The following is a 20,778-nucleotide window of genomic DNA, read 5'->3' as shown; positions in this document are numbered from 1 at the left end:
CTATCGACCGGATCAAAAATTTTAGGTTAGGTTATCGGTTTTTCGGTCTCGTACGAGAAAATAAGCGTTGTTTCGAATTTTCCCGCCAAGACCGAAAAGCCGATAACCTGAGGTAAAGAGATAGAAACTTGGTGTCAAGTAGAGGGTGACGATTCTCGAGATTTTGAATTTCCCGGGAATCGAGAGTTGAATTTGGGAATTTTCCGGGAATTCCCGGGACCCGGGAGTTTTTTTTAACTATGCCAATAGTGCCAGTAATTTAAAAAGGAAAAGTCATACAAGATCGTTTCTGAGCTTTTTGGGACTCAAAATTGTAGTTTAAAGTGTTTACGAGTCTTAATTCGCACACAGTGATTTTTCAAAAGTTGTTGCATGCACTTGTTATTAGATTTTTGTGAAATAAAAAATAGCAAATATAAAATTTCACAGTATACACGTTTTGATACTGCGGATCACAGCAGCCATTTTTTCTAGTTCAAAGAAAAGCGCAGTTTCCACCAAATTGGAAGCGTCATTTACGATTGCGATTTTGAAGAAAATTGAAAAAATGGCTTCTTTTTGCGATGTAGATGCAACTGTAAGTTTTATTTTCCAATGGTAACATCTTATACTGACAAATATTTTCTAATTCCTAAAAAGACGAGTGTCCTTGAAGAAAATTTTGAAGACGGCGTGGAAGTTTGTCCAACAAACGACAACATCGATTATGATCCCTTTTCTCCTGAACCGGCTGTTGAGGAACAGGCAGCACCACGAGTTAAGCGTCGCAGAATCCAAAACAGTGCAGGCCATGTTGTGGACCAAAACCTGACACTCAACGCTGTTTTCTTCAAGCGTAGATTTGTTGGGGAGTCCTCCGGCAGCCAGGTCGCTAATCAGTTCATAACTGGCGACACAGTTAAGGACATCGTTCTGAAACTGTGGGATGTGGCTAAGCCATTCGTCCACCGAGAAGTGGTGATTAAAGAAGAAGATGGAGTCCAGAAAGCGGCTTGGGCTGAAAACGAGCCCAGGTTTGAGGACAACAGCAAGTTTCTTGTTCTGCAAGACTCTTCCCAGAAACGACGCGTGAAGGTGGACAAGCTGGACAGTAGGACATTGATCAACTGGCGGGACAGAGAAATCAGAGTACACATTCATGTGTATTCCAGCTCAGTATCGTGCAAGTCGCTGTGGGAGGTTGTTGAAAAACAATTGATTTCCCCTCAGCTACCAGATCGTGCGGGAGCCCAGAGTAACCAGTCATTGACAGCTCTCGCCGAAGAGCTTCGCGAGAAGCATGGCCATTCTTTCAACGCCCATACCAGTGCATGGAAGCTGTGGGCAAATCACATTCAAGCGTTGCCGGCTCATGAGAAGGAGAGGCAAATGGAATCGTTGCCACCCAACGATCTCTTGAAGTTTTTTCGTTCTGTGCCATTGAGAGAAGAAGTTCGAATGGCCAATATCCGACGTGGTCTTGGAGTGGCCAACGTTGTCAACGAAGGGTATGCTGTAGATCTAGAGCTGCTTGAAGAAGAGGTCGATCAGATGATCGCAATGGGACAACGGGTGAAGGCCAGGATTGCTGCAATGCGCGCCAAGTATGCCATCAATTCAAGTTTGGTGTCCACCATGGCAGAAGCTATGAGACCTGAGGAGAGTGAATTAAGCCAATCTCTTAGTTCACAGGTTACTGACCTTTTGGATCACGAGCACGCGCCTCGTTGATGGTCTTCATTTTTTTCTTGTTTTATCATAAATCTCGATTATTTTGTAAAATAAAAAAACTAAGACGTAGATGACAACTGATGTTTATTCAATTGATCCGACTCCAAAGTTATTTTTGTTTTTTTCCGAAAGTCCAACTGAAGGGTCAAATACTCCTCCTGGCAAATATCCACAGTGCTTGAAAAGCTTCTTACAGTTAAAGTTAGCAAAGCTTGAGAAAATTTCTGTGGCAAAGTACGAGAGGTTGACGTTTGCATTTTCTTGGTAGTTCTTCGTCATGCGTTTCTTTGCTAGCCCAAAAACGATCTCGATGGGATTAAAAAAAGGGCAGTACGGGGGGAGGAATACCGGGAGAATGCCTATAGATCGGAGGTACTTGATGATGTTGGCATCGCAGTGAATCCGCGCGCCGTCCATGATCCAGACAGAGTTGAAACCGGGGTACCTTTGCACTTGCGGATGTTTCAGCGCGAACGATCGACAGGCTTCGAAGAAGATTTTTCGTGTGAATGTACCCTCGGTTTCAAAACTGTCTAGCATTCCGTCGAGCCCCAAGAAACAGAGAAATGATGCTCTGGGACGACGCACGAATTCACCGTGAAATATGAGCCGCTCCCCCCGTACGCCATATCCACGTGTCCTCAAGATATCGCGACTGTCGACAGCCACCTCGTCGAGGAAAACGAGATGGTAAAGGTCCCATTCTATGGCCTTCAGTTCCGCGTAATATCGAAAAATCTCGTCTTCTCGAATCTGCAGCGCTCTTCGTTCGATCGCCTTCCAGCTTAGGCCCTCAGCGTGCAGGATCCGGCAGATGCTACTTTCGCTTATCTGCTTCCCAAATTGCCTGAAGAAAAGGTCCCGACATTCGCCCAAGAACAGAACCGGTTTTGCTTTGTATGTCTCGACAATCCAACGCCTGTGCTCAGCTTTGACTTCCGGAAGACCTGTTCCCGCTGCTTCCGAGATAGCAAACCGTTCTGCTCATAGCTAGTAATCCAACTGCTTATGGTAGACTTCGATTTCTTGAAAAGAATGGCCAAATCCGCTCGAGAGATTCCAAGGAAATAGTAGCCATACAAACAATGATATTTGGTGTTCAGCGACGCTTGGGTGTTCATAACGTTGTGGAGAATAACGTTAGACATGTCCTGAAATGTGTTCAATAAGTATGACAATGGGAGAGACGAAGGATAAACTGAATCGTTACACTTACGAAGAGTAGATAAACAGTAGAGGAGTAGATAAAATGAAGAAATAACTGGAACCGATCACACAGATAAATTGAATCGCCAAAAAACACCGTGATAGCATCGAGAAGCTCTCAGAAAAGTTTTTCAGTTAAACGAATTGACGTTAACGAAAAAAGTTAGTTTAAACATGCTACGATCAAAATTCATCTATGTTTCTTAAGCGTTTGACAAGTCGCAATAGTGCGATCGGTAGCAATAATTTAGTGCGAAGTCCAAGTTAGTGGGAATTGCGCAATATCGCAATATGATACATAACAGCCCAAAACAACATTTTGAAATTGATTTTTTTTCTTGTTTAAGGTCAACTGAAAATATTCATTGAAGAAATATTTACAATTATCAGGAAAACTCGAATTGCTACGCTTGAGAGACGATATGGAAATCGAACATTTTGAAAAGGTTTTTCCCTATTACAAATAATGAAACAAGAATAAAAAAAAAAACTTGGTTTGATTTCTAGGATGTAACTACTAAGTATACTTTAAGGTAAATTTTTTGGGCACATTTTTTCGGCTTGTCTCAATTATAGTTATTGGAACGTACGACAAGTTAACATCCAATGTTCTAAACCATTTCGATTTTTTCAAATGTTTCTGATTAGTTTATAACATTTTGCTTCAATTTTTATAAGTATAAAATTTCCCGGAACTCTCGACCAAATTTCCCGGGAATCGAGAGGTCTAAAAATGGTCGATTTCCCGGGAATTCCCGCACGTCACCTTCTAGTGTCGAGTGGACTTTTTGTAAAATTATCATTTACAATATTTTTCTATCGACATATTGAGGACATTTTAATTGTAATAAATCACATTTTGGCTTCAAATAAGAGATAAAATTTTAGATTTGTTCAACTTTCAAAAACTGTTAAATTAACCACACAAAAATAGCGACATCTCATACCCTTAAGGTAAGAACAAGATTGTCCGTCAGACCTGGACGCAAACGCAAAATTTTGCGCCTGTCATCATAGCCTGCCAGCCATCGACCATTGAACAAAGCAACCCCTGTATATTGTTCGACTGACAGTTGTTGGAAAAATCAAACTGGCACAGCGTTCTGCGTTCACCACTGCGTCAAACGGACAATCTTGTTCTTAGCTTTAATGTCGTGACGGTTGAACAAGGGCGTCTGTGTGATTGTGTGATTGTCCCTACACCCGTTCCAAACTTCCGTTGCTGAGGGGGGTTGGGAAATTTCTTTTGATATATGCACACGCACAGGTATTTGTAACAACAAAATTCGTACAAAAAACATATGTGCGAGGGTGTACAGATTACTGAATATAAGATGACGATTTGTTTGATCAAGCGAACGCCTGTGAACTGGACCAAGCCGCCGGCGGGTATGAGAATTATTCATTCATTTCATTCATTCATTCACACAAAAATAGCAATCATATAGCTTATATTTCTATAACAATGTAACGTAAAGAATAACAAAAAAATATGTCCATGCAAAAGAAAGTAAATTTTACAATAATTCTTTAGCAAACAGTTTTGTAATATTGAGAATATTGGAATTTAATCATCAATTAAGTAAAAAAGTACAACTTTCCCAGGTCCTGAGGGGAACATCCGTGAAGAGAATCGAGGCCGGCATTTACAAAGCGGATTCAGTGACAGTTTATTAATTAACTTAATGTTAGCATTCCCTAGGTTGTCTTCCTAAGGTGTCTTGATAAGAGTCCAGTTTGTACCATGATCTACCGCTTTCGAAACGAATTAAGAAGTTTAAAAAATGCAGAAAAAAACCTTTTCATCGTTAATTTTTGAACTTCTAACTGTTAACAAGCAATTTAAATTTGTAATTTTTTGTCGGTAAAAGAAGTGTTGATAGTGTGATCCTGCAAAAGTGATTTTAATACATTTTGATTGATACTAGAGTGTAACAAAAATGACTTTTTGGTGGGCATTCAAGGGTTTGTAACGGTGGGCATACTAAGCCCAAATCCAAAATATGAGCTTGATTGGACGTAACAGGAGCTGGCGCTTTGCATTTGAATTTTAAATAGAGTTTAACCCGCAAAAAAGATTTTTTTCTAAAAATTCACTTTTTGAGGCATTTTGGCCACTAACGTGTTTATTTTTAACATCATTGGTGTGTAGGCCAGATCCTTGCGCATCTTTTGGTATATATAACATTGAAATTTGGAGCACCCTGGAGCTCGGTACAGGCCTTCAAACTTTGGCATTTTTTCGAAAAATCGGTCCCGGCAAAAAAGATATGCGTCGCGCCTCGCGACGCCCTAGACGCCATTTGATTTTGCCGGGGCCGATTTTTCGAAAAAATGCCAAAGTTTGAAGGCCTGTACCGAGCTCCAGGGTGCTCCAAATTTCAATGTTATATATACCAAAAGATGCGCAAGGATCTGGCCAACACGCCAATGATGTTGAAAATAAACGCTTCAGTGGCCAAAATGCCTCAAAAAGTGACATTTTTGAAAAAATATTTTTTTACGGGTTAAATCCCATTTAAAATTGAAGGGCGGAGCGCCAGCTCCTGTTACGTCCAATCAAGCTCATATTTTGGATTTGGGCTTAGTATGCCCACCGGGACAAACCCTTGAATGCCCGCCAAAAAGTCATTTTTGTTACATCCTAGTATGTATACATTGAGAATTGATAGAAGTCAAATTCAATACTGTTTGAATGTTGATTTGAGGTTTTGGGACCAAATCAAGATTGGGCAATATTTTATTACATTATTTCGATTTAATTCTTAAGGGGAAGTCCATTAGGCATCATCCATAAAGTACGTCACGTTCTGAGGGAAGAGGGGGGTTTTGAGAAAAAGTGACGTTGCGTGTTAAAAGCATAGAGAAATCGTGACAAAGGGGGGTGGAATAAATTTTGGCTGATTTTAATGTGACGTACTTAATGGATGACACTTTATCCACATCCACGTAGACACTTTTTTGAAAATTCTGGACCCACCCACCTCCCTTGCTGACAATTTTTCATGCAAAAAATGTGTTTATGGAGCATAGACAATCGCTAAGGGAGCGTTATTTTATTACGTAACGCAAAAATTTGGATTTTTAGACCCCCCCTCGAAACAAAATTTCCATATTTTTTTTCCATAATTTTAAAAAAAAATTTATGGAGCTTAACACGGCGATCAGTAGTGCGGTGCCTGTGTGGACGCGCAGTCCTGTTTTTTCGTGTTATTTTCCGTCTCTTTTGTGTCGCTATTTGTGTACATGGGGTGATTGGATTTCTTCTTCTTCTTTTTTCATTTATTTTTTGTTCGCGCGTTCGTTGGCCGATGAATTTTATTTTTTTTCTCTTTATATAGTTTTCGATAGAAACGATCCGATTTTTGTTTTTTGAGACAAGCAAGTCGTATTGCTGGATTAAGTTCTTTCCATATCATCGAGGATCGGAAGGCACGTCGACGGATATGTTTTAAGGCTTATGATATAAAATAATTTTAATGAGTGAAGCCCTTCCTACATGACCGTTGATCGGAAGGCACGCCGACGGAGAATTTCTGGAGAATCGCGGTCGAATTAATACTATATTTAAATCCCTAGATAGGTATCTTTCCGCAGCCGGCTGCCTTAGATTTTTAAAATTTCAACCGATAAACAAATTGCTCATGGTCGCATCACCTACCACAGTGAATCCTGACCTCATACCCATCTTACTAACCCCTCAAAACTCATGTGATACTTTGTCGGAGACGCAGTCGATTTGGCGGTCCCATCACTCAAGTATCGGCCAACATTCCCATCCACTTCCCCGTGTCTTACCACTGGTCGTGGCCGGCGTCGGTATTGACCAGCACGATAGGGACCTTTGAAAATTGCGAAGGGGTGATGATTGGTTCCTACTTTTCATCTGTGGTCCACGGAGCAATGTTTGGGGGTCCTGGTCAATAACGAAGTAGCAGCTACGGGTAGACACCAATGCTATGCTATGCTAATTGTATGGAGCTTAACACGGCCTCCGACCCCCCTCCCCCCAACTGCGTTACGTAATAAAAGAACGCTCCCTAATACCCTCCCCCCCTTAAAGTTTCCACGTGGACAATGCATTACGGGATTCACTCAGCTATCAAAATAGCTGGCACAAAAAATAAAGCCAGCTTTGATCGAGCAATGTATACATACATCATTGGAAAGGAAAAGTAGTGATTTTTTATTGCTATTTTTACGGCCAAATGATGTTTGTGGTTTAAAATCGTAGAAAATAGGAAAAAACAAGAAATTTTGTAGGGGCCACATTTTTATTGTACTTTTTAACAGTTTCTACAGAGCAGACCTCAAATTAGTAATTTTAAATTGAAAAAATGAACAAAAACAGAAAATCGTGTCTACAGCAAAATCACCTCAATGGCGTATACATCATATCGCCGTAAAACGGCAGTATATTATATATATAAAAAAAATTCGTCGGTTTTGTTCGAACGCGAATCAGTTCAATACGGAGCGTCGGATCGAGGAGCTCTTTGTTGCGTTGGGTTCGTATAAGTCCAAGGAAGGTTCTTACGCTAACTAATTGATACTTTGGCCACTGTGGAACCGATTCCGGAGCATCGGTAAATTGTATGGGAAAAGCTGCGTAAAATCAAATTTTGATCACAGGAGGCTGAAAAAGCAAACAAGCTAAAAACGTCAGGAAACCTAAAAAGGGCAGGATGAAGTTTGCCGGGAAAAACTTGTTTTTTTAGAAAAATTGATCCCAGCAAAATCAAATGGCGTCGCAACGCATATGTTTTTTGCCGGGGCCGAGTTCGGTAGTTGGAAAAATCTGTAAAGTTTGGAACGGTAAACTATCTGTCAAAATGATCAAAATATAACTGAATATTGGTTGTACGATTAACTATAATGAACTTCATTACCGAATTTTGGTAAGTTTTTACCGAGTTCGGTAATTCACTTTACCGGACTGTACTGCCCATGATCGCATAAATGTCCCATATGCATTTTGATCGTTTTTGAGTTGATGATGCAGTTTGGTTCAAAATCGTGTGCTCTTTCAGAAAAGCCTATAATTTCCAGTACTTTGTTCTAGAAATCAGGAGGAAATCCAGTTTTTTCACGAAAACTTAACACGTAGCCTTATGTTTGGGACAAACTTCAAATGCGTTTTTCTCAGCATGTTGTTTTTGCATATGGGACATTTATGCGAACATGGTCAGTGTACAGCTGCTAAATAATTTTTAAACTATACCGAAAAATCTAAGGGTGTTTATTTGCCGCTAACTTTTAAACATTAAAAATGTATACTTAACAGAACATAAATAATAAAAACCGAGCAGAAAAAATCATAATTTGATATGAACATCCAAGAGAGTAAAATGTATTTCATATATTCTAAAATTTATAATTTAACGCATAACAAAAATGCTTTCTTCAGAACTTCAACCCAACTGATACGAGGCGTCGTCATTTCAAAATACGCCGTAAATATGATCCCCCAGACAGTGTTTATTCTTTCGCCGAAAAAAAAAGTCACCACCTCACACAAGTCCTTCCAGCAAACGACGACTACAACAACAAACCCCAAAACATTTGAACAAAAACTGACCGGCACCGATCGGAGGGGGATAGATGTTTGTAACGACTGAGACTCTGTATGGCTGCCACATAATACGTTTGCCGGTTGTTGATAAGGTGTCGTATATACGGGTGTGATCCCCATCGTACCGAAAGGAAGCTGTATAAATGACGGTCTACCGCTGGGTCAGTGGATCAGTCGTCGGACAGGTCTACAGTTGACCGGATCGTGCAAGTGCCCCCTCCCTGGGAAGAAAGCAAACTCTAATTGGACACTGGGAATGAAGTTTTTTGTGTGTTAATCAAGGAGGTTCTATTCGGGGGCAGTTTATGCTCTTCATTCAGTGATTAACGAGTGTACAAAGAGACAGTTCTAGAAGATGAGTGCGGCAAGTGTATCAGCAGTGGCAGCCGAAGCTAAAACCAATGGACATGTTAGTATATTGGATTTAGTGCGAAAAGCGTCATAATTATACCAAACATTAGTGAAATTGATTGCATTTTCCAAAAAGTTGAAGAACAAACGTCTGGAATTTGTTCCCAAAATTTAACCGTAAAAAAACGACATTATGAAGCCTCAAAAGAGACGTTACGCGTTGCATTCATCCAATGTCATGGAGATGTAACCTGATCCGGTATTCCGGCGGCAGCAGCAGAAGTGATCGTAAACATGGTGGCACGTTTCGTATAAAACAGTTTGTGAAAAAAAACTTCTTTTGATGATGGTTACGACTGTTAAAATAACATTTTAAGTGGGTGGTGATTAGCAAAGTTCAAATGTGTGATAATATTGGGAGTGTAAAGTGAAGCAGAGTGAAAAGAACAAAAAATAACAAGAATTTAGAACATTTATGTCTATTATATTCATTGAAGATTTACAAAATTTAGTTAAGTTAGAATTATTATAATTCGCATACACTATTTGATATTGACGCACTGAAAAAATGCTTATTGATCTTGAAATGAACGAAATGAGCATTGAAACATATTTTTCCTAATTTGACAAGAAATTGCTAGTTCCGATCTTTTTCGACTCAAGACTATTCTAACTTTTTAGATAATCGAACATTTCCGTGCCAGCCAAAAGTCAATTTCTGGAGTTTTTTTTTAAAAAAGGTCCAAAAAACCAAATTTTCAGTTTTTTGCTTTTTGGGTGTTTTAAGACCCCTGCCTCAAGGCGGTTTCAAAAACACCCAAAAAGCAAAAACTGAAAATTTGATTTATTGGACCTTTTTTTTTTTAAAAAAAACTCCAGATTTTAGTTTCGAGCGAATGTTAGAAATGCCCTGATTTGGGATAAATAAAATTGCATTTTTCTCTTCCTGGCTTGAACATTACACAATTAACGTCAAATCTCTGGCTTTCGATCTTCTCGATATCAATATTGCATCTGCTGTCAATATATTTTTTAGTCCCTCCAAGAAGCATGCTTTGATTTTTCGTTCTATAATTTGATACCTCCCGCTCTCGACGGTCCCTTCAATATCGACAACGAGGGAGTCCACATGAAATTAAACATGTGCTGTGAATATTCCGACTTTGATTTGTGTATTTTTAACATAACGTTTCCGAAAAACTATATTGAAATATAATGAACTCAGCATTGCCTTGCTGGATAAATGTACGACTTTTAAAGAGGATTTTTCAGTGTGGTTAATGGGTTACATACATGTAAATTGACAAAAAAAGTCAGAGTTTGGTGTGAACACAAATTAATTTTATTTAAAATCTGCATTCAGGGCCTTTACATATACATTTTCACCTATTATCAAAACAAATTTAAAAACATTTGGTTGTATCATTGCCGAGATATAGATATTTGAAGTTAACAGTTTCAAAAAAACGGGTGCCACGATATCACTACTTGATACAGCCTTGACCAAATCGGCTCAAAATTTTTGGTGAAGACTCGTTAAACCGGTCCTGTGTGCATGACAAAGGCCGATTTCCTAAAAAAAACTCATTTAAAAAAAAAAAAGATAAAAAAATATTTTTGTGTTTTTTCATATAAAAAATCGGCAGTTTTTAATATTTGTATTTTGTAAAAAAAAAGCAAAACTTCACATTCGAACTTCTTCATGCAAACGGAATATGTCTTGAGAGTCTTCATCCCGAATTTCAGCCAATTTTGTCCATCCTATCTCGAGATATCGTGGCACCCATAAATCAACTCGGTGTTTCGAGAAAAACGCTCAGATAGTTTGACAGTCCGCTTTGCGCCCGGGAAAATGTTGAGCTTAAAAATCGTATCTGCCTCAGTTAAATCATGTAATATCTTCATGAAACTTTCAGGAGTGATTGAAAATCATCTTTTTACTGGATTCAATAAATTTTCTGTAATATGAAATTTTGTGATTTTCTACATGTACACAGCTAAAAAAGTAGTAATCCAGCTGCGTGTAAAAGGCCTGAGTGTAAAATAAAGATTGCATTATTTTATGCAATTTTATGTGATTATACACCCTGAAATGTTCTACATATTTCAGTATGGGAAACCTACTTGACCAAAATGTCATGCTCATATATGCGTTTTTCATTGGTCTGGAGGCCGAGTGGGCTAAGGCGCCAGTTCTTACTATTGGTGCTGGGTTTGAACCCGTCGTTTGCAACTTTTTTTTGTGTCTGCAAAAATTGTACATGCAATGTGCAATATTAGGTGTTTGATGTGCATACTTTTGCATGCGATTTTACCATCGGATTTTTTGCTGTGTATGTAACCCTTTAATTCATGAACCAAATAGTGTTGATAAGAATTACTATTTCGTCGCCGTCGTGCTAACTTTTCGTACGTGCATTTTGGGCCAAATTGAGTTAAGAACGCCATTTTGTGCAGTTCACAGTGCCTCACCTTCACAGACCCCAAAATTCGATTTCAATCTTGAGATATTCAACGAAATCCGAAAAAAAACTCCCAGCATTTTTGTCACTTTTCATATGAAAGTAGTTTCAAACTTGGCGTACTATCTTGACACTCCCTGAAAATTGATGTCAGTGCGACAACTGGCCAAAGGGATTTCAGGCCAGAACGCGTTTGACACACGTACAAGTTAGACTACCGTAAACATTTGTAATTATAACTCTGGACTCCGGCAACCAAATTCAACCAAACTTCGGGACAATGCACAAAATGGTCAGCCACACAAAACGTGTTTGTTACTGTTTACATTGCGTGTTTTCGTTTTTGTTTATTCAAGGTCACACATTAAAACGCGTTTTTCTCGGAACGCCGCAATGGCGGGTGCGACAAGATAGCACGACGACGTCGATTTGTAACAAGTGCTGAATAGGTGATCTTTTCGGCACTCAAATGAGTGCTTTAATGATAATTCAGTTTGTTTCATTTTGGTGATGATTAGTATGTCATTTCGTCACTAACAAAATATATTTTCTCAATTTAGCAGATGACTATTTCGACGTGTATCTTGTCGTATGCCGTTTTTGACGTTTCTAGAAAATGCGTTTTAAGGTTTGGCATTTGATATAAATATCTTAAGCAGGCAATGTAAACAATAACGAACATGTTTTGTTTGGCTGACCGTTCTGCGCATTGTTTATATATTTTGTTGGAATTGATGGATGGAGTTACAATAAATGGCATCTGACTAAAATTTCCTTTAGCAAGTTGTCGCACTTGCAGGGTGTGTCAGGATAGCACGATCTGATCGAAACAACATTTCATATGAGAAGTGTCAACATTGCAAGGAGTTTTTGCGATTTTTGTTACAAAAAAAGATGTTTCATGGTCTTTCCCTTTTTGCACAATATTTCTATATAGAAACGTCTGAATACGTCTCTCAATAACAATAAAAAATGCAATCCAACTCGATTCAACCATTACGCAACATAATTCAACCTTGACCGAAAGGTCATTCCTCCACTTTGATTACCACCCAGACATGCTCTTATCGCTCCTCTCCACTCCAATTCCAGCACAATGGTAGCGATCGCGTAGAAGACCTCAAAATAGCCATCATCGGCCAGAGCAACTTCGCGGCCGAGGTGCTGGAAGTGCTGCTCGAGCGGCACCACATGGTGGTGGGTGTGTTCACGATCGCCGATAAAGGCTCCCGCGAGGACGTGCTGGCCACTACGGCCCGCCATTACGACATTCCTGTGTTCAAGGTCGCGGCATGGCGCCGAAAGGGCGTCCCAATTCCGGAGGTGTTGGAGAAGTACCAGTCGGTGGGGGCGAACTTGAACGTGCTGCCATTCTGCAGTCAGTTCATCCCGATGGAGGTCATTGACGGGGCCAAGTTTGGCAGCATCTGCTACCATCCGTCGATCCTGCCGAGGCATCGCGGGGCGAGCGCCATTTCGTGGACGTTGATCGAGGGTGATGACACGGCTGGGTTTTCGATTTTTTGGGCTGACGACGGATTGGACACGGGTCCGATTCTGCTGCAGAAGCAGTGTCCGGTGGTTGGGGATGACACGCTGGATACGCTGTACAAGCGATTTTTGTACCCGGAAGGAGTGACTTCGATGGCTGAGGCTGTGGACGCGATCGCCGAGGGAACTGCTCCAAAGATTCCGCAGACGGAGATTGGAGCGACGTACGATCCGGCGCTGTTCCGCGAGGAGAACCAATACATCAACTTGAACCAGCCGGCGCTGAAGATTTTCAACTTTATCCGGGGGTTGGACTCCGTCCCGGGAGCGCTAGCGATCATCGAAGAAGACGATGGATCGGAAAGTCCGGTGCGGCTGCACGGTGCTTCACTGTGTGGTCCGGCAGCGCTGGAGAATGCCAGGCCGGTTCGTTTCAAGGGAGCGGCGGGTCCAGCGTTCGTCGATCGAGAAGGTATCTTTATCACTGGAGTCGATGGACGGTTGGTTAAGGTGAAGCGACTCAAGAAGGGCAGCAAGATGATTCAGGCGAGTCAATGGTTTGCGCAGGTTGGGAAGAAGATCGTTCCGTTGGAGTTGAATGAGCGGGAGCAGGAGATGGAGGGGATATTGAAGGACATCTGGAAGTCGATCCTGAAAGTGGACATTGAGTCAGATACGGATTTCTTCGCGTGTGGAGCTGGATCAATGGATGTGGTTCGATTGGTCGAGGAAGTGAAAGATGCTTTGGAGGTACCGTTGGAAAACGAACACCTGTTCATGGCTCCTAGCTTTGTAGAGTTTCTAAATGAAGTAATCAGTAGGATTCGAAACGGTGCTGGAGAAGCGAGTGCTGGTCCAGCTTACGACGGAGTTGTTCTACGCGAAAACAAGAAGGTGATCTCCGTTCCAACGCAGATGTTTGTCAACGGACAGTTTATCGATGCAGAGAACAAGAAAACGTTGGACATTGTGAATCCGACGACTGAACAAGTAATCTGCAAGGTAGCAGCTGCATCCGCATCGGATGTAGATAACGCGATCAGGTGTGCTCACGAAGCGTTCAAAGGTAGCTGGAACCAAGTGTCCGCACGGGAGCGAGGTCTGTTGATGTACAAGCTGGCGGATCTAATGGAACAGCACAAGGAAGAACTTGCCACGATCGAGTCTATTGATTCTGGAGCAGTGTACACGCTGGCGCTGAAGACGCACGTCGGCATGTCGATCGATGCGTGGAGGTATTACGCCGGATGGGCTGACAAGATCGAAGGTTCAACGATTCCGGTGAATCCGGCGAAACCGAACAACGTACTAACGTTTACGAAGCGGGAACCGATCGGGGTTTGTGGACTGATCACCCCCTGGAACTACCCGCTGATGATGTTGTCCTGGAAGATGGCAGCCTGCATCGCGGCTGGCAATACCGTGGTCATTAAACCTGCCCAAGTATGTCCGCTGACGGCGTTGAAGTTCGCTGAACTAACGGTGAAGGCAGGATTCCCAGCGGGGGTAATTAACGTAGTCACGGGAAGCGGATCGATCACGGGGCAAGCGATATCCGAACATCCGCTGGTACGGAAGCTCGGCTTCACTGGATCTACCCCGATCGGGAAGAAGATCATGGCGGCATGCGCAGAGTCAAACATCAAAAAGTGCTCGATGGAGCTGGGTGGAAAGAGCCCGCTGGTTATCTTTGCCGATTGTGACCTGGACAAGGCGGTTCGGTTGGGAATGTCTTCGGTGTTCTTCAACAAGGGTGAAAATTGTATTGCCGCTGGTCGGCTGTTTGTGGAGGACGCCATTCACGACGAGTTTGTGCGGAAGGTGGTGAAGAACATCAAGACTATGGCAATTGGAGATCCGTTGAACCGAGGTACTGCACATGGTCCACAGAACCACAAGGCTCACATGGACAAGCTGATCGAGTACTGTGAGATCGGAGTCAAGGAAGGAGCCAAGCTGGTGTACGGAGGCAAGCGAGTTCCGAACAAGAAGGGATTCTTCTTCGAACCAACGGTGTTTACGGATGTTGAAGATCGCATGTTCATCGCCAAGGAGGAATCGTTCGGACCGATCATGGTGATCTCCAAGTTCCACAGCAGTGACTTTGACGCGTTGGTTCAGCGGGCGAATAGCACCGAGTACGGACTGGCCAGTGGAGTGTTTACCAAGGACATCCGGAAGGCGCTGCTGTTCGCGGAGAAGGTGGAAGCCGGAACGGTGTTTGTCAATACTTACAACAAAACAGACGTGGCTGCGCCGTTTGGCGGGTTCAAGCAGAGTGGGTTTGGGAAGGATCTTGGTGAGTTGCATAAGATTTTTTTTGTGCTACAGTTGTTTATTTTGTTCTCTTTTCATTGTAGGAAAGGAAGCTCTTAACGAATACCTCAAGACAAAGTGCGTTACTATTGAATACTAGAAAGAGGACTACTTTCCAATACCAAATAATGAGTTTCACCAAGTATTGCTTAGGAGACGTGCATTTATTACATTAAGTCGCTTTTCGTGTGAACAAATAAATTATAGAATATCACTGTTGTCCAAACATTTAGTAAAGAAAGCCTCTCCCTCGTTTTCAACTTGTTCGGTATCAGCCGGTAATTCTTCTTCAGCCGGTTTCGACTCGGCGTCTTCCAACTCCGCGTTCAAATCACCAGCTTGTTCCGGCTCAATCGCATCTTCGTCCAACTGGTTCGGCTCACCATCCCCACCGCCAGTCTCATCCCAAGCCGTCACCTTGTTCAGCGCCTCGACTAGCTCTTCCGTAACGCCCTCGTCGACCTCGATCAGCTCCAACTCGTTCGCGCTGGACTCTCCGTTAGTGGCGATACTGACCTTCCGACTCAGAATCAAGTACTCGTCAAACAAACTGTTCGACAGACGGCGCTCCAGCTTGCGGCAGGCCTTGTCCAGGTTTGAGGCCGTTTCCTGCTGATCCTGCTCGCAGTGACAGCGGATAAACTGACGGAACTTCTGGATGATGGGATGCGAGTCCAGGTTGATGTTCTTGCGGAAATCGTCAATGTTGTCGTACTGCTTCCAGTATTGGTCCACTTCGGTGTTCAGGCACTGGGTAATCGCTGAGTCACCGGACAACTCGCCGGCGGCTTCGGTTACAATGTTGTACAGCTCATCCTCGGTGATTTGGTCGATTTCCTCTTGGATCTCGATGAACTTTTGGTAGACTGGATCCTGGGCTAGCCCTTCAATCTCGGGTTCTTGAATTGGAATCGGTTTTGGGGAGGATAAAATGTCTAGAACGGTGCGTTTCGGGAGTAACAAGGCGGCCATATCATCGTCAGTTAAATCTTCTGAAGAGTCTATTGAGCTGTCTAGTATCGGAGTTGGTGCACGGAGAATCTCATTCTCGCATCTATTTATGATGTGCTCTATCATTTGCTGGGCCACTTCTTTGGCTTCTTCTGCGGCGTCGCTCTCGTCAGAGGTCTCTTCTACCTCCAACTCTTCCGGAATCTCTTCAATCTCTTCAGCAAAATCAAGTTTCTTTCCCGTTTTGGGGAGGTCATCGTTTATGTTCTGAATCAAATCATCAACCTTCCGAAGCTTCTCGCTAATTTGCTCGTAATCATCCATAATATTTGCCATCTGGTCGTGAATCTGATCAATGTGGGCGTTGTAGCGATCCTTCTGGGCGGTCACCCGATCAATCAGCACTTGCAGCTTGTCCTGATCCTTGCGGAAGGCATCCAGACGGTACTTTTTGAAGTTGTGAACCTCTCCACCGATTGAGAAATCCTGCTCATCCAAATCTAGATCGACCTGCTCTTGTTGAGCGATCAACCGATCAATGATCTTCTCCTTTGACTCGTTCGCCTCAACACGCGCTTCGTTGATCTTCGCTTCGTTGGAGTTCTTCTCCATCGTCTTCAATACCCCTTCGTATATAATGGGCTCAGTTCGCTTATTCTTCGCCGTCTGTGGTCGATCCATACGGGTTTTGTTCGGCGGACTATCAAAGACATTCGCAGCACGGAAGAACTTCTTGTACTCGTCAATGTACTGAGCGATAGACTTGTCCCGCCGCACGTTATCCGGGTAATTTGGAGGCGCCTCTTCTTCCTCCGAGTCGGTAGAAGTCGTTGAATCCGGTTGGTAGCGAGTCGCCAACTTGCGGTTTTTAACCGGAACGATCTTATCGAACATGTCTTCGTCTTCAGATGAGTCTGTACCTGAGGTCACCGATAGGCTGCTGCTCTTGCCGTCCCGATCGTCGTTGGTTATTTCCGTGGGTTCAGAGTCGGAAGCGTTCACATCAACGACGGTGTACGTTTTGCCTTGGGACGACGATGGGCGCGATTCGACCTTGCTGATGAGTTCGCCTTCCTTGGTCTCCAGCGAGATCGAAATGTCTTCTTTGTTCTCGATCACCACGTTCAGCGTGTCGTCTTCCAGCTCCGTAGACTTGACCTTGTCCATGTTCTTCGGGATGGGAGCTACGGGTGGATCATGCTCAATCTCTTGCTGCGGCGAAGATTCCTCGCTTCCCTCGGTATGAATCTCTTCAACGAGCGTCTTTGGCTCATTCTGATATTCACTTTCGGTTGGAAAATCGGAACAATCTTGATCAAGATCGTCATTAGACTTGTCATCATCGTCAAACTGCTTTTCATCATCTGTAGGAATCTCCTCGATCAAATTCTTCTTTGGCAGGTCACCAATCCCGTTGATCGAAGTAAATGTCTCCTGAACAACGTTTTCTTCCTCTTGATCACAATCTCGATCTTCCTCCCCACCCTTCTCATCATCAATGCCACAGACGCCTCCAGGGCGGTTCGGCTTGAAGCGTTGGAAGATGTTCATCGAGCCTTCGCTGCTCGGGGTCTTGCAAAACAGCTTCTCCACGTCATCCCAGGCTTGCTCGTTGCTCACCTCGTTGATTTCCAGCACTGGTTCGGCAGCCGGTTTGCTCTTTTTTGCCGGGTTCTCATCCTCTTCGTCGCTGCTTGTTTTGAGCTAAAATGGATTTTCTTTACTTTATAGATATTTTCGAGAAAATTGTGAAAGTAAATCCTTACCAACTCCGGTTCTCCATCGCCCTTGTGTCGCATTCTTAGTGTTGCTGAAATCAATTCGATCAAAACTATACTCGAAAAACCACTTCCAACTAGAAACTCACCGTTAATGCTGCGTCGAATCTTCCGTTGCTCTTCCTTCTGCCAGCGTTTCAGCTCCTTGCGCTCTTCTTCGAATCCGCCTCGTTTCCTGTGGAAATATCATCAAGAATCAACTTGATTTTTATTCCATAAAAAAAGATGATCTCACCAAGCTTCGGCACAAGCGCGATCGCGATCAAACACGGGACGTGAGTCCAGATAGGTTAGAGATTTCTGAAAAGAATTTAGATTTTTGGCTATTTTTATCGTAAAGCATGAAGTTCCAAATTACACATTCCAAAATCAGCGTCTTTCTGTACGAAGGTATTTCATTGACCACCGGATTTCCGGTTAGGGTAAGTACGCGGAGTGATTTCATGTCGCTCAAAATCTAGAACAAAAATTGACGGTAAATAAATAAAAACAATTCAAGTACATAAATCAAGAACCGCACCTTGACGATGGCGATGTCTTCGATTCGGTTATGGGAAATGTCCAGCACCGAAACAAAGTGGCAATCTCTAAGCTGGTCCAGGCTGTCGGCCGTTTTAAGATAATTATGTGATATGTTCAGAGTGTTGAGAACGGGAAGGATCTCTGGAAATTTCAAAATAACGAAAATATTGTTGATTTTTTCATAATAATAATAATTTACCAAAAATTGAACAAATTTCAGCAAAAAATTTAAAAAAGGGTAAATTAGCCTAGCCTAGTAAACAACCCTGATTTTCAAAATCTTCAGTCGAAAAGTATTACAAAATCATCAAAGTTATACTTCTGTATCAATATTAGCAAAGTATCAAAGGATTTATGATAATATTATTTTTATATTTTTAGCGTTTTCAACTCGAAATTTAAAATCATAAAATAGATTAAGGGGTTACATACATATAGAAAATCACTAAATTTTATATTACAGATTATTTGATAAATCCACTCAAAACATGATTTTTAATCACTCCTGAAAGATTCATGAAGATATTTAATGATTAAACTGAGTAAGAGACGATTTAAGTTCAAAATTTTGCCATGCGCAAAGCGGGCTGTCAAACTTTGTTGGCGTTTTTTTCTAAACCCCGAGTTGATTTACGGGTGCCACGATATCTCGATATGGGATGGACCAAATTGGCTGAAATTTTAGGTGAAGACTCTTAAGATGTATCCCGTATGCATGATGAAGCCCAATTTTTAAAATTAGCTTTTTTAAAAAATACAAAAATCAGAAAAAAACGGTTTTTTAATATGAAAAACACAAAAATATTTTTATCTTTTTTTATAATAAACTTTTTAAAAATCGGGCTTCGTCATGCACACGGAATCGGTTTAACGAGTATTCACCAAAATTTTGAGCCGATTTGGTTAAGATATCGTGGCACCCGTTTTTTGAAACTGCTAACTTAAAATTGCTATACCTCGGCAACGATGCAACCAAATATCTTCAAATTTGTTTTGAAAGTAGGTGAAAATGTATATTTTAATGCCATGAAAAAAGAATTTGAATAAAGTTGAAGTGTGTGCTCATACTAACCTCTGACTTTTTTGCCAATATACATGTATGTAACCTCTTAACAAAGACTTGTTTGAATAAAATACTTAAATAGGCATCACAGTAAAATAGTGTGTTAATTTGCAAACTGTAATTTTGGAAGGTTTAATATTTCCTATTTCATGATGTAATTTAGAATGAAAAAGTGGCAGTACACCAAAAGAGTGTTAAAAATACATATTTTCAGAGGAAAAATTACACATTTTTTTCTGATGCAGAACTAGACTGTCAATCGAGAAATAAAATAAATGCAAGACGTTTAAATGGAATTAACCTTCCAGCTGTTTAAATAAATTTCAGAAAACCTTGTTTAGTGTAACTCCAAGTTGCCGATTTATCACCACGATGATTTTTAAGATTACATAAAATGCTTACCATTTCCGCAATTTTCAATCTTGTTGATGTAGTTGTGAGACAAGTTCAGTGTATCGAGCTGCTTGCAGCTATCCAAGTTTTCAATTTTCTAAAAAAAATAATTTTAAATTTGATTTCCATATCCAAAACTCCATTTCTATTAATCTCTCACCGTAATCAAATTATTCTGTAGATACAGACACTTGAGCTGACTTTGGTTGTCCAGCCCGCTGATGGCCGAAATGGCGTTACACTCCAGCCAGAGGCACTTTAGTCCGACGTACTCTTCGAGCGATTCTATTGCGTTGTAGCCTGGAAAGGGAAAAAAACTTAAAATATCACCTCCATCGGCACCCGGCAACAAACTGATTGAACCAAAATAATGCAAAAAAAAAGACGGTGCAAATTAATTGATTTTTTCCTTCCGTTACCCGAATAGTGCAGATAGAGGATGTCGTTGAGGTGGGGGGTGATGTAGAGTTTGTTCTTCTTGCACGAATCCACGATGGACTTTTTGGTCATTCTGGAAAGAATAAGTTATTGAGTAGAATTCTAAACCGTTCAAGGATCTACTTACTTTTTAGGTCCAAAGGACGACTCTTCGGCACTTTCTCGGACCATTTTTGAGGTAAAATTTTCCCTCTAATAGAAGAGCACTGGCCGTCACCTTCCAAGTGCAACGAATTCACGGTGAAAATAAATAGAACGGTGAAAAATAACAACATGCTTGGTTGCCCTAGCAATGCCATTGTGGCGGTGACTCCGCAACGTGGCACGTGTGCGCTTGTGATTATGGCACGAGGCTGCGATGCGCTGGGGTGGTAGGTTTGGCGCCAAAACAGAAACCGGCCCGTGCGGTAGAGCTTTCTCAGCTTCGACGACGTTGTTGCAGAACGGTTATAGCAAGTTTTGTAGAGGAGAGCTTGCTATCGATGAATGGGAAAAAGCTTCATGGTATAATATGGCAAAGCTCGA

At 41.8% G+C, this 20,778-nt stretch overlaps 3 protein-coding genes across 3 annotated transcripts; 1 reads left to right on the top strand and 2 right to left on the bottom strand.

The window, feature by feature from the left end:
• Window positions 1-1,794: 1,794 nt before the first annotated feature.
• On the bottom strand, window positions 1,795-2,858 carry LOC119766312. The gene is given in 2 exon segments (XM_038250782.1): window positions 1,795-2,645; window positions 2,648-2,858. Coding segments are annotated over 2 exon segments (1,062 nt in total).
• Window positions 2,859-8,644: 5,786 nt separating this feature from the next.
• LOC6044454 (cytosolic 10-formyltetrahydrofolate dehydrogenase) lies at window positions 8,645-15,322 on the top strand. Its single transcript, XM_001861933.2, has 3 exons — window positions 8,645-8,897; window positions 12,394-15,091; window positions 15,153-15,322. The coding sequence occupies exons 1-3, from the start codon at window positions 8,844-8,846 to the stop codon at window positions 15,206-15,208; spliced, it is 2,808 nt and encodes a 935-aa protein (XP_001861968.2). The 5' UTR covers window positions 8,645-8,843; the 3' UTR covers window positions 15,209-15,322.
• On the bottom strand, window positions 15,107-20,527 carry LOC6044453 (dynein assembly factor 1, axonemal homolog). Its single transcript, XM_038253145.1, has 10 exons — window positions 20,381-20,527; window positions 20,235-20,326; window positions 19,976-20,115; window positions 19,825-19,912; window positions 18,358-18,500; window positions 18,196-18,294; window positions 18,073-18,137; window positions 17,927-18,012; window positions 17,826-17,869; window positions 15,107-17,763 (listed from the first exon to the last, which is right to left on the bottom strand). The coding sequence occupies exons 1-10, from the start codon at window positions 20,422-20,424 to the stop codon at window positions 15,310-15,312; spliced, it is 3,255 nt and encodes a 1,084-aa protein (XP_038109073.1). The 5' UTR covers window positions 20,425-20,527; the 3' UTR covers window positions 15,107-15,309.
• Between the last annotated feature and the right edge of the window lie 251 nt (window positions 20,528-20,778).

This window comes from Culex quinquefasciatus, chromosome 2 (genome assembly GCF_015732765.1).
Source record: "Culex quinquefasciatus strain JHB chromosome 2, VPISU_Cqui_1.0_pri_paternal, whole genome shotgun sequence".
NCBI classification, from domain to species: Eukaryota; Metazoa; Arthropoda; class Insecta; order Diptera; family Culicidae; genus Culex; species Culex quinquefasciatus.
Note: the sequence above shows the minus strand (reverse complement) of the source record. Positions and strands in the feature narration are given on the sequence as shown.